Source organism: Pleurodeles waltl, chromosome 11 (assembly GCF_031143425.1).
Source record: "Pleurodeles waltl isolate 20211129_DDA chromosome 11, aPleWal1.hap1.20221129, whole genome shotgun sequence".
Classification (NCBI taxonomy): Eukaryota; Metazoa; Chordata; class Amphibia; order Caudata; family Salamandridae; genus Pleurodeles; species Pleurodeles waltl.
In genome coordinates this window covers 784936166-784951561 of record NC_090450.1, presented here as the reverse complement: position 1 = coordinate 784951561, position 15396 = coordinate 784936166, and the positions used below count along the sequence as shown (strand labels likewise).

Sequence of the window (15396 nt, the reverse complement as noted above, 5' to 3'; positions counted from 1 at the left end):
ATTTGCGATAGATTGTATTTCCCATCTAAACATTTTGATTCAGGGTATCTTTAGAAAATTAACACAAACTCAACACAATTCATTTGAAAGCCTAGGCCCCAAGGTCAAACCCACATGTGTAATCTCGGATGATACTCTACTCCAGGTATTCCAACCTGAATTCTAGATCACACCACAGACTTGTTATGAAATAATGTCACTAACGATCTGTTGGTCCTGAGTAAACATAAATAGTGCACTTTATTATAGATCACACCTGCTCTATATATTTCTGCTAAGGTAGGCACATCATTCCCAATGGGGAAAATATAGTTTGTAGTCACATCCCGGTTCTGTACAGTAAGATAAATACAGCAATACAACGAGTGCAGCTTTTCTTTGTTTTGCGTCTGTTCTTGGTCCCTGCCAATTTTTCAGTCTTTCCGGTCGTCAGCGGCACGAGGCGATCGTGTCCATGTTCAGGAAGCGCACGTGCATCGTGGTCTCAATGTCGATTCCTTCCCAGATCTGAAAAAGTAGTGGGACACACACAGCTGTGAGAGGGTTGACGTCATAAAGAGAGACTCATGCCCCCCCAACTTGGCAATGCCTCGGCCATCCAGCTATTAATGTCTATTGATGTACACCAATGTGCTGCTGTTTCATACACAGTCAGGCCCAGATTTACTAAGATTTAGCACGTTTCCTCGGAAAGCTAGATGTCGCAAATGGCTACGCCCATCAACTTTGCTGTGTAAAATATATGTTGCATTGAAAAGTTAGGGCCTTATTTATACTTTTTTAGCGCCGCATATGCGTCATTTTTTGACGCAAAAGCGGCGCAAACTTACAAAATTCAATAATATTTTGTGTTTCCTCTGCTTTTGTGTAAAAAATGACGCAAATGCAGCACTAAAACATATAAATTAGTCCCTTAATGTATGTACAGAACAAAATGGCTTTGCGTCATGGATGGAGCGCCGACCCAAATATTTATGCGAATGGGGATGTAACCGGATGGTAACATCCCTAACCCATACCTAGTATTTGCCTTGCATAATGCTAACGCTGCCACACTCATTCTTTTGCCACTCTTCACTTCCTGTCGCTTCAGCACACTCTTGTAGGTTCTTTTTCACCCCTGCTTTCTCATTTTGTCACAATATTTTCCTATCTTTTTCTTTCTCCTCATTTAGCCCTTTTCTGTATTTCTTTCGCTCATGTTCTGGATCGAAGTCTGATCATGAAAGATAAGTTCTGGCCCCCAGAATGAATACGGGTGCCCATTATCTGCAACCACCCGCACAAATTAAGTTGTGACGGCGTCTACACACAGTTGACTGTTCATTTGTCTTCTGATCTGCTGCTCTCCGTCAATCACTCTGGCTATTCCCAGCTCTGACAATGCATCTCACCCCTCACTTAGGGCTTGATTTATACTTTTTTTAGCGCCGCATTTGCGTAATTTTTGGATGCCAAAGCGGCACAAACTTACAAAATTCAATTATTATTTTGTACGTTTGCACTGCTTTTGCATCAAAAAATGATGCAAATGTGGTGCTAAAAAAAAGTATAAATCAGGCCCTTAGAGCTCTGTCCATCACTTTGTCAATCATCAGGTTTATACACAGTTCTGACAGTGCATCTCAGTCCTGACCTAGAGCTCTGTCATTTCCAGGGTCTACAGACAGCTCTGACAGAGCATTTGAGTCCTGCCCTAGAGCTCTTCACCCATCACAGGTTCTACAGACGTCTCTGACAGAGCATCTAAGTATTGACCTAGAGCTCCTTATCCATCACACGTTCTATAGACGCCTCTGACAGAGGATCTGAGTTCTGACCTTGTGCTCTTTGTCCATCACCAGGTCTACAAACACAGCTCTGACAGTTTATCTGAGTTCTGACCTATAGCTCGTTCTCCATCATCGGGGTCTACGCACAGCTCTGACAGTGCATCAAAGCCCTGACCTGGAGCTTTTTGTCAATCACCAGGTCTACACACACAGGTCTGACAGTCCATCTGAGTTCTGACCTAGAGCTCTTTCTCCATCACTGGGGTCTACACACAGCCCTGAGTGTGCATCTAAGCCCTAACCCGGAGCTTTTTGTCAATCACCGGGTCTACAGACAGCTTCGACAGAGTATCGGAGTCTGACCTAAAGTTGTTCAACCATTACTGGGTGTACACGCAGCTCTGACAGCACATCACAATCCTAAAGTGAGGCTCTCGGTCCATCAGTTAGTCCTTACACAACAGTGATAGTGCATTTCAGTTCTGATCTGAAGCACTTTCTATCTGCCCTTCACAGGATCTACATATAGCTCACATTGCACAGCTATAAAAGAGTATGTGACCTGAAAAGCAGCACTCTGTCTGTGCATCCACCAGTGCCAGCTTTGGCAATGCATTCCTGCAACTCTCTGCCCGTCCCTTGGTCTACACAAACCTTTGACAGTGGATTTCCGTCCAGGCCTGAAGCCCATGTCTGTCCACCCATCAATCAGTCTGTTCACAGCTTTGACAGTGCACCCAAGTCTTTACCCGAACTGCTTTCTTTCTGTGCCTCACTGGACCTATGAGCAGGACTGAAGTGCACTGGAGCCCTTACCTGGAGCTCTCTGTCTCTTTGCCCATTACTTGTTCAATGCAGAGCTCTGAAAGTGCACCTGAGTTCTTAAACGCAGCTCTCTGTTCATCACTGGGTCTTTTCATAGCTTTGAATAATCTCTGATGGGAAGTGTACTCTATCTGTCCATCCCTGGTTTCTGCAGAGCTATTGTTATAGCGTTTTTCGAAATATGCAAAATGTGCGAATATTGTGTGAAAATTACTTTTGTATAATTTGAATATAGAGTTATAACTGGTGAACCAATAAAGTTTCACCTGAAACGAGATACCTAGGTCACTAAAAATGAATAGTTACACTACATTTTCATGCAGTATGCCATTATTGTAAAATGGACGCTATTTTTTGTGTTCTGTTCAGTTTCTCCTGCTCATTCCATCTTCCAATCATTATCCCACTGCGAAGCTGTTTCTCCCTTGCTTTCTACAGAGCATCAAGTGAATGATGAAAATAGAAAATGAGTATTGTGAATGAAATTTCCATGATGTACCCAAAGTATCATTTTCAAGGACTTCCTCTCGAAACATATTGGTGCTAGTTCTTGAGGCATTGTTTAAAACATGTTTTTTTAGTATTATACATCCCCAGAGTGAAGTTGCTGAGGAAGCAAGTGGAAGATTTGTCATACCATAAGACATGCATTGGTGCTAAATGATTAAGGAATTATGTAGTTTTAATTATTACATTGTTGATTCTGATTTGCCAAGTGTGACCCTAATCATGATCTTATCATGCTGAATGTGTAGAATTTATTGATAGCTTGTGTGATTTGTCTGTAAAACCTCTGGGATTCTGTTTTTCATGGGTTTCTTTTGCCATTTTCCTCATAGGCGACTTCTCATACTGCTGTTGCTTTTCATGAGCCTGACACTTACAATTCTTGCTTAGAATATGCCTAACTAGGAATTATAGAGCTTTATGATTTTGATTTATCTGTACTCCTGTATTGGGCCTTGAAGGCACTTCATGCATTTTTCCTCTGTACCACTTTATTGACTATTCTGTAATAAATATTATTTTTACTAATTTTTTGATCTAGAACTCAGCCCTTTATGCATCTAATATTGTATTCTATTTATCTCTGCTAAATTGTGTTTTCCTGATATGGAGTTTAGTTTCTAACTGCTAGATTCTGGAGCCAAAATATTTTGGTATGAATTTTGGGGAGATAAATTATTTGGGTTCAGGTGATTATTGGGGTTCAGTTCCGACACTATGACAGTGCAACTGTGCCTGCATTTGCATGTGCAGCTGTGCTTTTAGCACTGGGCTTCACATAATGTTTTTTTACAATGCCCATGTTCGCTGATAGCTAGCTCCCTGTGTCTTACATCGTCAGCTCCCCACAAAGTGAACATTATTTTGCTGGTTCTGAACTACAGCTCTTCATCTGGCCACAATAGGGGATTTTCACAGCTTTAGCACATGCAGTCCCACTCCCTGCATTTCCATTACTTTGCTCTCCACAAATCTTTGTATATGTGAATCTTGATCTTCACTCTTCCATTAGCAGATCTCATTGCTTTAACAACGGATGTGTTCTCATTCTCAGCTCTACCTACTAATTGTCAATAGGACCTAAGCATTTCCAACAGTGCACCTTAGTTCAGAACTTGGGCTCCCATACTCTTTTCTTATTGTGTCATCTGCTCCTGTAGTTTTGAACAATCCTCTTATGCCTCAATATTTAGTTCTAGAGCTCTTTAATTAATATCAGCCCAAAATGCTCTGGTTGTGCACAGGATCTCCGTTTTTGATGACCTAGGCTATACATTGCACTGAGATTGCAGATCAGACCTGATAATTGATTCCTGCTCTTCTCCTGTATGGGTAACAATGGATTATAGATAAAGTTTCAACCATCTCTCCTACAAGTCTGGGCCCCTCACTTTCCCTGAGCCCTGGCAACCGTGATCTTCACTGTTCTCTGCTCTTCTGTTACTAGGTCAACTGCACATCTCGGAATGTCCTGATATGTACGCCTCCTTTTAGCAAATTTGCAACAGCCAGCATGGTAGTGACATTATAGTTCTTTACAATTATAATATTGAAATTAGGAAAGTGCAAAGCTGAGGAAAGAAAACTCACACTGCAGATAAAAATATCAAAATCTCTACCCTTGTCTTTAACCCCTTCGCTGCCAGGCCTTTTCCCCTCCTGTGCCAGGACTTTTTTTTGGCTATTTGGGGCAGTTTGCGCTTAGGCCCTCATAACTTTTTGTCCACATAAGCTAGCCAAGCCAAATTTGCGTCCTTTTTTTCCAACATCCTAGGGATTCTAGAGGTACCCAGACTTTGTGGGTTCCCCTGAAGGAGGCCAAGACATTAGCCAAAATACAGTGAACATTTCGTTTTTTTCAAAGAAATGGGAAAAAGTGGCTGCAGAAGAAGGCTTGTGGTTTTTTCCCTGAAAATGGCATTAACAAATGGTTTGCAGTGCTAAAATCACCAGCTTCCCAGCTTTCAGGAACAGGCAGACTTGAATCAGAAAACTCAATTTTTCAACACAAATTATGCATTTTACTGGGACATAACCCATTTTAACGATTTTTTGTGCTTTCAGCCTCCTTCCAGTCAGTGACAGAAATGGGCATGAAGCCAATGCTGGATCCCAGAATCCTAAACATTTCAGAAAAGTAGACACAATTCTGAATTCGGCAAGGGGTCATTTGTGTAGATCCTACAAGGGTTTCCTACAGAAAATAACAACTGAAAAAGAAAAATATTGAAATTGAGGTGAAAAAAATGGCAATTTTTCTCTACGTTTTACTCTGTAACCTTTTCCTGCAATGTCAGATTTTTGAAAGCAATATACCGTTACGTCTCCTGGACTCTTCTGGTTGTGGGGATATATAGGGCTTGTAGGTTCATCAAGAACCCTAGGCACCCAGAGCCAATAAATGAGCTGCACCCTGCAGTGCGTTTTCATTTTATACCGGGTATACAGCAATTCATTTGCTGAAATATAAAGAGTGAAAAATAGCTATCAAGAAAACCTTTGTATTTCCAAAATGGGCACAAGATAAGGTGTTGAGGAGCAGTGGTTATTTGCACATCTCTGAATTCCGGGGTGACCATACTAGCATGTGAATTATAAGGCATTTCTCAAATAGACGTCTTTTTTACACACTCTCTTATATTTGGAAGGAAAAAATGTAGGGAAAGACAAGGGGCAATAACACTTGTTTTGCTATTCTATGTTCCCCCAAGTCTTCCGTTAAAAATGATACCTCACTTGTGTGGGTAGGCCTAGCGCCCTTGATAGGAAATGCCCCAAAACACAACGTGGACACATCACATTTTTTTAAAGAAAACAGAAGTGTTTTTTGCAAAGTGCCTACCTGTAGATTTTGGCCTCTAGCTCAGCCGGCACCTAGGGAAACCTATCAAACCTGTGAATTTTTGAAAACTAGAGACGTAGGGGAATCCAAGAGGGGGTGATGTGTGGGGCTCTGACCAGGTTCTGTTACCCAGAATCCTTTGCAAACCTCAAACTTTGGCTAAAGAAACACATTTTCCTCACATTTTGGTGACAGAAAGTTCTGGAATTTGAGAGGAGCCACAAATTTCCTTCCACCCAGCGTTCTACCAAGTCTCCCGATAAAAATGATACCTCACTTGTGTGGGTAGGCCTAGCGCCCATGACAGGAAATGCCCCTAAACACAACGTGGACACATCACAATTTTTGACAGAAAACAGAGGTGTTTTTTACAAAGTGCCTACCTGTAGATTTTGGCCTCTAGCTCAGCCAGCACCTAGGGAAACCTACCAAACGTGTGCATTTTTGATAACTAGAGACCTAAGGGAATCCAAGATGGGGTGACTTGTGGGGCTCTGACCAGGTTCTGTTACCCAGAATCCTTTGCAAACCTCAAAATTTGGCTAAAAAAACACGTTTTCCTCACATTTCGGCGACAGAAAGTTGTGGAATTTGAGAGGAGCAACAAATTTCCTTCCACCCAGCGTTTCCCCAAGTCTCCCGTTAAAAATGATACCTCACTTGTGTAGGTAGGCCTAGCGCCCGTGACAGGAAATGCCCCAAAACACAACGTGGACACATCACATTTTTTGAAAGAAAACAGAAGTGTTTTTTTACAAAGTGCCTACCTGTAGATTTTGGCCTCTAGCTCAGCCGGCACCTAGGGAAACCTACCAAACGTGTGCATTTTTTAAAACTAGACACCTAGGGGAATCCAAGATGGGGTGACTTGTGGGGCTCTGACCAGGTTCTGTTACCCAGAATCCTTTGCAAACCTCAAACTTTGGCTAAAGAAACACATTTTCCTCACATTTTGGTGACAGAAAGTTCTGGAATTTGAGAGGAGCCACTAATTTCCTTCCACCCAGCGTTCTCCCAAGTCTCCCGATTAAAATTATACCTCACTTGTGTGGGTAGGCCTAGCGCCCGCGACAGGAAATGCCCCTAAACACAACGTGGACACATCACAATTTTTGACAGAAAACAGAGGTGTTTTTTACCTGTAGATTTTGGCCTCTAGCTCAGCCAGCATCTAGGGAAACCTACCAAACGTGTGCATTTTTGAAAACTAGAGACGTAGGGGAATCCAAGATGGGGTGACTTGTGGGGCTCTGACCAGGTTCTGTTACCCAGAATCCTTTGCAAACCTCAAAATTTGGCTATAAAAACACGTTTTCCTCACATTTCGGTGACAGCAAGTTCTGGAATTTGAGAGGAGCCACAAATTTCCTTCCACACAGCGTTTCCCCAAGTCTCCCGATAAAAATGATACCTCACTTGTGTGGGTAGGCCTAGAGCCCGCGACAGGAAATGCCCCTAAACACAACGTGGACACATCACAATTTTTGACAGAAAACAGAGGTGTTTTTTTACAAAGTGCCTACCTGTAGATTTTGGCCTTTAGCTCAGCCGGCACCTAGGGAAACCTACCAAACGTGTGCATTTTATAAAACTAGAGACCTAGGGGAATCCAAGATGGGGTGACTTGTGGGGCTCTGACCAGGTTCTGTTGCCCAGAATCCTTTGCAAACCTCAAAATGTGGCTAAAAAAACACGTTTTCTTCACATTTCGGTGACAGAATGTTCTGGAATCTGAGGTGAGCCACAAATTTCCTTCTACCCAGCGTTTCCCCAAGTCTCCCGATAAAAATTATACCTCATTTGTGTGGGTAGGCCTAGCGCCCGTGACAGGAAATGCCCCAAAACACAACGTGGACACATCACATTTTTTCATACAGTAGAAAACAGTGCCTACCTGTGGATTTTGGCCTCTAGCTCAGCCGGCACCTGGGGAAACGTAGCAAACCAGCACATTTATGAAAACTAGAAACCCAGGGGAATCCAAGATGGGGTGACTTGTGGGGCTCTGACCAGGTTCTGTTACCCAGAATCCTTTGCAAACCTCAAAATTTGGCTAAAAAAACACATTTTCCTCACATTTCGGTGAGAGAAAGTTCTGGAATCTGAGAGGAGCCACACATTTCCTTCCACCCAGCGTTCCCCCAAGTCTCCCTATAAAAATGATACCTCACTTGTGTGGGTAGGCCTAGCGCCCGCGACAGGAAATGCCCCAAAACACAACGTGGACACATCACATTTTTTTCACAGAAAACAGAGGTGTTTTTTGCAAAGTGCCTACCTGTGGATTTTGGCCTCTAGCTCAGCCGGCCCCAGGGGGGGCAGAAATGGCCTAAAATAAATTTGCCTCCCCCAGGAGCGACCCTTGCCTATGGGGTCGCTCCCCCTGCGTGACATTGGCGCCCAAAAAAAAATCCCCGGTGCCTAGTGGTTTCTGCCCCCTTGGGGGCAGATTGACCTAAAATCGGCCAATCTGCCCCCAAGGGAGGCAGAAATGGTCTAAATACAATTTGCCACCCTTGCCTAATGGGTCGCTCCCCATCTCTAAAAAAACAAACAAACAAAAAAAAAAAATTGCCCTGGTGCCTGGAGGTTTCTGCCACCCCCAGGGGCAGATTGGCCTAATAACAATAGGCCGATCTGCCCCCAGGGGGGCAGAAATGGGCTAAAATAAATTTGCCCTTCCCACCCCCCCCCCGGGAGCAACCCTTGCCTACGGGGTCGCTCCCCCTCTGTGACATTGGCGGCAAAAAAAAAATCCCCACTGCCTAGTGGTTTCTAAAGGGGGCAGAAATGGCCTAAATACAATTTTCCCTTCCAGGGGAGTGACCCTTGTCCAAGGGGTCGCTCCCCATCTGTAAAACAAAAAAAAACAAAAAATCCCCGGTGCCTAGTGATTTCTGCCCCCGAGCCTAATCAAAATAGGCTGATCTACCCCCCAGGGGGGCAGAAATGGCCTAAAGCATTTCTCTTTCGAGACAAATCAGCGCGCGCTCACGCGCTGACGTCACACGGGGGTGGGGGGGTCGGGGTGGAAGGGGAAGGGCTTCCCCTTCCATCCCTGCCTTGGGGGGAGTGGGTGGGGAGCACAGGGGGGGTTCCCGGGTGTAGGACGAGGTGACCTCGTCCAAGGCACCCGAAAGGTGAAACTACTAAGGCTCATATTTATACTTTTTTAGCGCCGTATTTGCGCCATTTTTTGGCACAAAAGCGGCACAAACGTACAAAATACAATTAGATATTGTAAGTTTGCGCCGCTCTTGTGTCAAAAAGTGACACAAATGCGGCACTAAAAAAGTATAAATATGGGCCTACGTTTAGACTATCCTACATCTTAAAAGGTTAGTATGAGAGTCTACTTCTCTATGGTCATTGAAAACAAGGTTTCTTTTGTTGAGTGGATATTTTGTTCCACAGCAATCATTATCATCCCTGATGCACACAGTGGATGAGGTGGTCGTGGTCCTCAGATCATGTAACTTCTCTTCTGTCTGACCTTCCTAACAATTACCTTAAACATCTAAAAGTGTCTATGTCCTGAAAACCAGTCCGCTAGGACTTCCATGCGGCACCTTTGAGGAGGATCAACCTTCTGCTATTGTGAGTTCTGTTTTAAAAACCCAGGCATGGCTTACCCTACTCCATTGATGAAAAGTCCTACACATGCAGCCAAACATACCTTACACCTTAATTGTGCACTGGCTATTCCTACCTACAAGCCAGTGGGATAGTCATATCACAGGGCCTCCTGCAAGTGCTTCCCTCCAAAAACAAGTCAAACAAAGGAGGCATTCTGCCTCCTCAAAAACACATATCGAAAGTGGAGCTATTTTCAGACCATCGTCACATTAGAAGATCTTCATTACTCAGAAAGCAGAAGACCACACTTGTTTGCACCAACTAAATTATACTAATCGGGGCAGTAAACAAAAATACATGCCCCCCATTGACTCTAGACATTTCACCTCTTCTAATGGCAGTATGGCAATTGTTGATTTTCTACAAACTTGAGAAATGTCCCTTTGCCCACCAGGCATGTGGGAAGAAAGTTGAGGAAGGGCTGTTCTCCAAAAGCCAGAGCGAGATACAGAGGTAAGTAATGCTTGCATGCTGCTAAGGCTTGCTTCTTCACTTCAGAACTACTATACATTGCACCAACAACCATATGCCATTTTCAAATTTGTTTGCTTCACCTCAGGAGGATCTTGTGAGCTGACGAGCAGGCCCTTTCAGGGGCATAGGAATGACTTGGCCTCCTCCTTTTCTACGATCACTACTTTTAAGAATAAATTAACATGGCTAGGTCCAACTTCCAGACAATATCACCTGCAAAATGCAAACAGCAGTTCTAATTGATGTACAGCTTGCTGGCAATCTTGCCATCTGGGGTGATGAAAGAGCTCTGCCACCTCAAATCGCGCTGCCTTCTTCATCCCTCTCTAGTGATCATCATGAAAATACTTGTTTTTTAGGAATTTCTTTTTCTTTAAACTGGATTTGATTTCAGGACAAGAGGTATATGGTGACTGCTTCTTATTATCCGTGCACTCCATGTCTAACCCTGAACATACAGGTTGTAATGTTTTTTTATTTAAAGGGCATAGTGGTAATGTGTGGTGCGATCTTGTGCCTCAGTTACCAATTGTAAGTCTTTGATGAAAATACTTGTACCTGGACTCTCGCACATTGTAGAAAAAGCAATCAAAATACCATTTCCATGGTCCTGTCCCTGCATTCTGCAAAAATAGAGTTATCACCACTCTCTTGAAGAATGTGGATCCGGAACTGGGCAATCTTAACTTGTTAAAAGCTCAGTACAGATGATTAGGAAGATTGGGTTCTAGGTTTTCTCCTATGCAAACAATATCTAGCTGTGCTTTAACTTGAAAGCCTACCAGGCATCAACAACTTTCTTCTTCTAGAATGTCTTCTCAAAATCCAAGCAAGGAGTAAGGCCTCTAATTTTCTGACAACCAACAGTAACAAAACTGAAATCCTGAATATCAGCAAGGATCTTTCAGCTTGATTGAATAGACTGTGGCCTACATTCTAGGAAGTCTACCCATCCCAGACCTTTGGGTAAAAAAATTAAGCGTTCTCTTTGACAAGAAACATCCTTTTGACTTGCAGAGTCTCACACCATGATGATTGACTTACTATTTCTCTCTTTTTTGGACTACACCACCACTGTCTATCGCGGAATCTCAGAGGCACTTATTAACAAGCTACAGAGGTTACTGAATATGGTGGTTGGCTGGTAAGTCTGTCAATTTTTGGTCATATGTCTGCAACCCAGTGCATAAGTCAAGCAGCGCATTCATGTAAAGGCACTATGCCAGTTTGCCTTCTATCAGAAGGATCCAAAATACTTTCCCAGATTCTGATGGTGCCGACCCCCACAAATCGTTCAGATTTGCCTCTCTCTCAATGCTGATGATTCCTCGGGTCTCTGGCTCTAATTTGAGAACATTTCCCTCATAGAATTACAACAGACTCTGAACTTCATTTTTTTTGTAAAAGGATGAAAACATGGCTCGGCTGTTTACCCTCTTGGGTTCTGTCTTTTAAGTTCCAATTTTTCATAATCTCTTTGCTTTTTTCTCAGGGCTCCTGTTTTAGCCCCATGATACCTGCGGCCACTTGGCGCGCTTTATAAATATATTGTGCAGTAATCTGATCCTATGGTCTCCATTGTCGCTTAAAACCTGTGAGAACCACAAAGGGCTTCATACAAAAAGTGTCTCTATGGTACACATTAGGGGACCAACCCAGCTCTGACACACAATTATTTGTCTCAGTCCTCAGCACAAATGTCTTTTTTGCCAAATTCGCACAGAGACAGAACTTCACCTAGACTGAAGCTTCTCAGTGCTTAGCTTAGACTAGATGGAGGAGATGATATGAACTGGCAGGAAAGAGGTGGTTCTTCAGTAGCTTGTGGATTCTCAGATGACCAGCAAATGGTCATATTCTCTGGGCGTGTTAGAGGAGTGCACACCAAGGACTTGGGAGACTGGAGTTTATTATGAGTGGAGCATTGCAGAGGTGTTCAGATAATAGGTGGGAAGGAAAACCTCAAGTATGATTGGGTTGATACAGTTAATATTCTATTTGTTTTATAGCAAATTATCTGTGGAAAAGATTAATGATTTTAACTTCAGAGCAGCGTAGAGATTTCATATCAGTTTGAATATAGTTCCATATGTTCCTGCTTAGATTAGTTTAGGGGCATGGTTATGGGTGGCTGAAGGAAGTGAATAACGGAGATAGGTAGACTTGTATAGAGCTAGTTTCAGCTTGAAGAGGGCAGAGGACACAACCTTGTAAATTCACAAAAACATGGTGAGCTATTGCCTAGAATGTCGAAAAAGAAGATGCTCAGAAGTTGGAAAAGGGTAAAGACAAGGGAAAAAGAAGAAAGCCAAAAAAAGAAAATGAGAAGGATAAGGATAATTAAAAGAAGAGTAAGGAGAGTGAAATTCCCAAAGCCAGATGCACAACCGGAAACAGAGATAGAAGAGAATACCAATCAAGCTAGTGGTGCCAAATAAATTGTCTGGGGGGAAGCCATATACTTAAAATCTGGAGGACTTTAATGACAAAACTTCAGGCACGGAGACTGAAGGTCTGAAAACTGATAAAGATAACTGACAGGCGAGGAGCATTGCCTCAGTAAACAATAGATCAGAAGGTTCCGTTTGTGTATTATCTGTCCTTAATCCGAATGTAAAACCATATGCCCAGATGCATAATTTATCAAGACGGTTAAAAAACAGGGACTCTGTCCTGGATTGGCGAGGAGGGCCATACGGTTGGCAAAAGGGAATTGAGGGGACTGCGACCTCAAAGACCATGGATTTTATTGTTCTATTTGATGATGCTGTTTCATCTTTAACTAGATCGTATTTGCTGCATTTTTTCCGCTCAGTTAGATCAGTTAAAGACCATAAAGAGTAGCAATAGCAAACTGGTCGAATTACTAAACGTTGGTGGTGAGAAAAAAGCTAGGGTTATCTTCTATTCGCCAACAAAAGTTAGCCTAATAATGAACAATTGTGAATTCTTTATATCAAGAGGGGTTGATATAATATAGTCCCATACACCCTGAGATTTAGTAGACGGAATGGTTTTAACCATAGCAGTGGGAACAGGTTGACCCTCAAAGATATTGGGACAATTTCACCTGAGGAGCTGGAACGAAATTCTAAGTTAGCAGTAATTTCCTGCACAGCGAGGAGCAGAAGGGTTTATGTTTTAAAACAGAATTCAGTTACTGAGGAGTGGGAGGGTGGCAGTAGTTAGTTGGAGCCCTAAATGATAATGAGCATGAACCTACAGCATTCACTCCCACTATTTAGCAATCAAATTAATATTGTCTCTTGGAACTTAGCAGGTTGCTCTAAAAGTGTAGTAAAAATTTAAAATCTCTCTTCATTAAACACGGATATATTATGTTTACAAGAAACATAGGTAACAGGTATATTAGAGGTAAAATATTGTTTTGTCAATAATAGCCCCATGAAGAAGTCCTCATGAAGAAGTCTAAGAAGGGGCATCAAGTGATGGCTTCGCCACATTATTGAGTCCGTACTGCTCATGGTCCTACAAAGTGTTCTATCATCCATCAAATGTACTTCATTGTATACTTTTTGGTAAGAAAACAGGGAGAGATTTCTATCTGCCCCAGCTGGTGTTGGTGAATAGGTATTCACCACCTGGGAAAGAGTATAACCAACTCTTGGGAGATTGCTTCCGTTTTATTAAATCAGTGGCCATCCAGGCCCAGACCAGTAATATAATTTTGATTGGTGACCTTAATGCTTCCATCTCCGATCATTTGTTAAGACTTCATTTTGATGAGGAAAGAGAGGAAGCTTTGAACCTTCCGGGGGGTTCTTTTCCAAGTGGGTCTACAGTAAATAAGAGAGGGTCATTACTGCTGGATGCATGCAGGGGGTTAGATGCCCTTATTGTAAATGACAGAGTATATAGTGACATACCCGCCCATCCAACCCATAGAACATCAAATGGTTCTTCAATAATCGATTTTATCATTAGTCCCTACTCTGCCTTCCCTCTTATAATGGGATCTGCAGTAATTGGTAGCAATTGGAGTGACCACAGTATTTTATCCTTCTCCATTAAAGGCAAGCCCAAAGTTATTGATAATTGGCAGAGAGGAGGGGAAGTTGGATTTTAAGACTGTAGGGTATCCTGGAATGCTGCAAATAAGGTTTCTTTAACTAGTGACCTGAGAACAGCAGTTGAGGCAATTCACGATAAGGGTTGGATATCGGCAGCGTCTTTCACAAAAGGTAGGGGAAAATTTGTATAGGTTAAATCTATCATTCCAGAGGGTATCAAACATAGGAATCAGGTGAAGAGCATAATTGAGGGTTTTCCCCTAAATAGGCTGATAAACAAACTTAAAAGGCAACAATTTAAATTGTACTCAAAAGAACGTAATAAAATTATACATTGTCTTGGAAGGAGGAGATCAAAGTGGTTAGTGTCACAAAAAAAGAAAGAAGCCGATAGGGGATGGATAGAAATTACTGAAGCCGTTAGACTGAAGAATTTGAGGTTATTTTGGAATATTGTGAGGGAATGTTGAGGCAGTATAGGTTAGCCAAAAATCAATAATATCACAGGTGAAGTCTGGATCAAAAATATAATTTTGTTGTATACTTAAAATGGCTTAAGGGCTGTTTTAATAGATCAGAGTGTGTCACAATCTAGGCCCAGAGATAGGGACAAGGTTATTCTTCCTTACCCTACAAAGGAGCAAGTAAAAAGTATCACTCAGGTCGTAATAAGCTCTGGGGCGAGAGGACCTGATCAACTGCCTATGACCATCATTAAGTTAGAGGCTGACTTATGGGCTACTTATTTATCCGCTCTGTTTAATTTTTTTTATAATGCAGGTGAGATACCTAAATCTTGGAGAGGCAGCAACCACATAAAAACGTCCCACTAATTTTACCTGTGAATTATATAAAAATTACTTTGCTAGACACAACTGGGAAAATCTTTGCTTAGTCTATTTTAATTCTTTTGCAGGATTGGGTAAAGGAAATGCAGAATTTGCCCTTGGAAAAGGCAGGTTTCGTCCAAACTGCTCCACCCTTGATAATATAACTATATTGCATCTCATCACAGAGAAGTATGTTCCGAAACGGAGTACGCCAGTTCACGTAGCATTTATTGATTTCTCTACCACATTTGACTGTGTGGACAAGGGCATTCTATGGAGGAAGCTCAAGGACTTGGGTATCCCAGAGGGTCTACTAAAATTAATAATAGCCTTGCTTACAGGCACATGGTTCCAAGTAGTGTTGGGGGAAAATCAAGGGCTCACATTTAAGATCAAAACAAAAAATGGCTTAAAGCAAAATCTTTTATTAGCGCCCCTTCTATTCTCACTATATGTCACTGATTTACCTCAACATATGG

General features: G+C 42.3%; 1 protein-coding gene across 1 annotated transcript in view; it reads right to left on the bottom strand.

Moving 5' to 3' along the window:
- Nucleotides 1–214: 214 nt before the first annotated feature.
- TESC (tescalcin) overlaps nt 215–15396 on the bottom strand; it is a 240177-nt gene continuing 224995 nt past the window's right edge. Inside the window, exon 8 of the mRNA XM_069214504.1 lies at nt 215–507. Within this exon, the coding sequence (XP_069070605.1) occupies nt 430–507 (78 nt within the window). The 3' untranslated portion in view covers nt 215–429. The remainder of the gene's footprint in view (nt 508–15396) is intronic.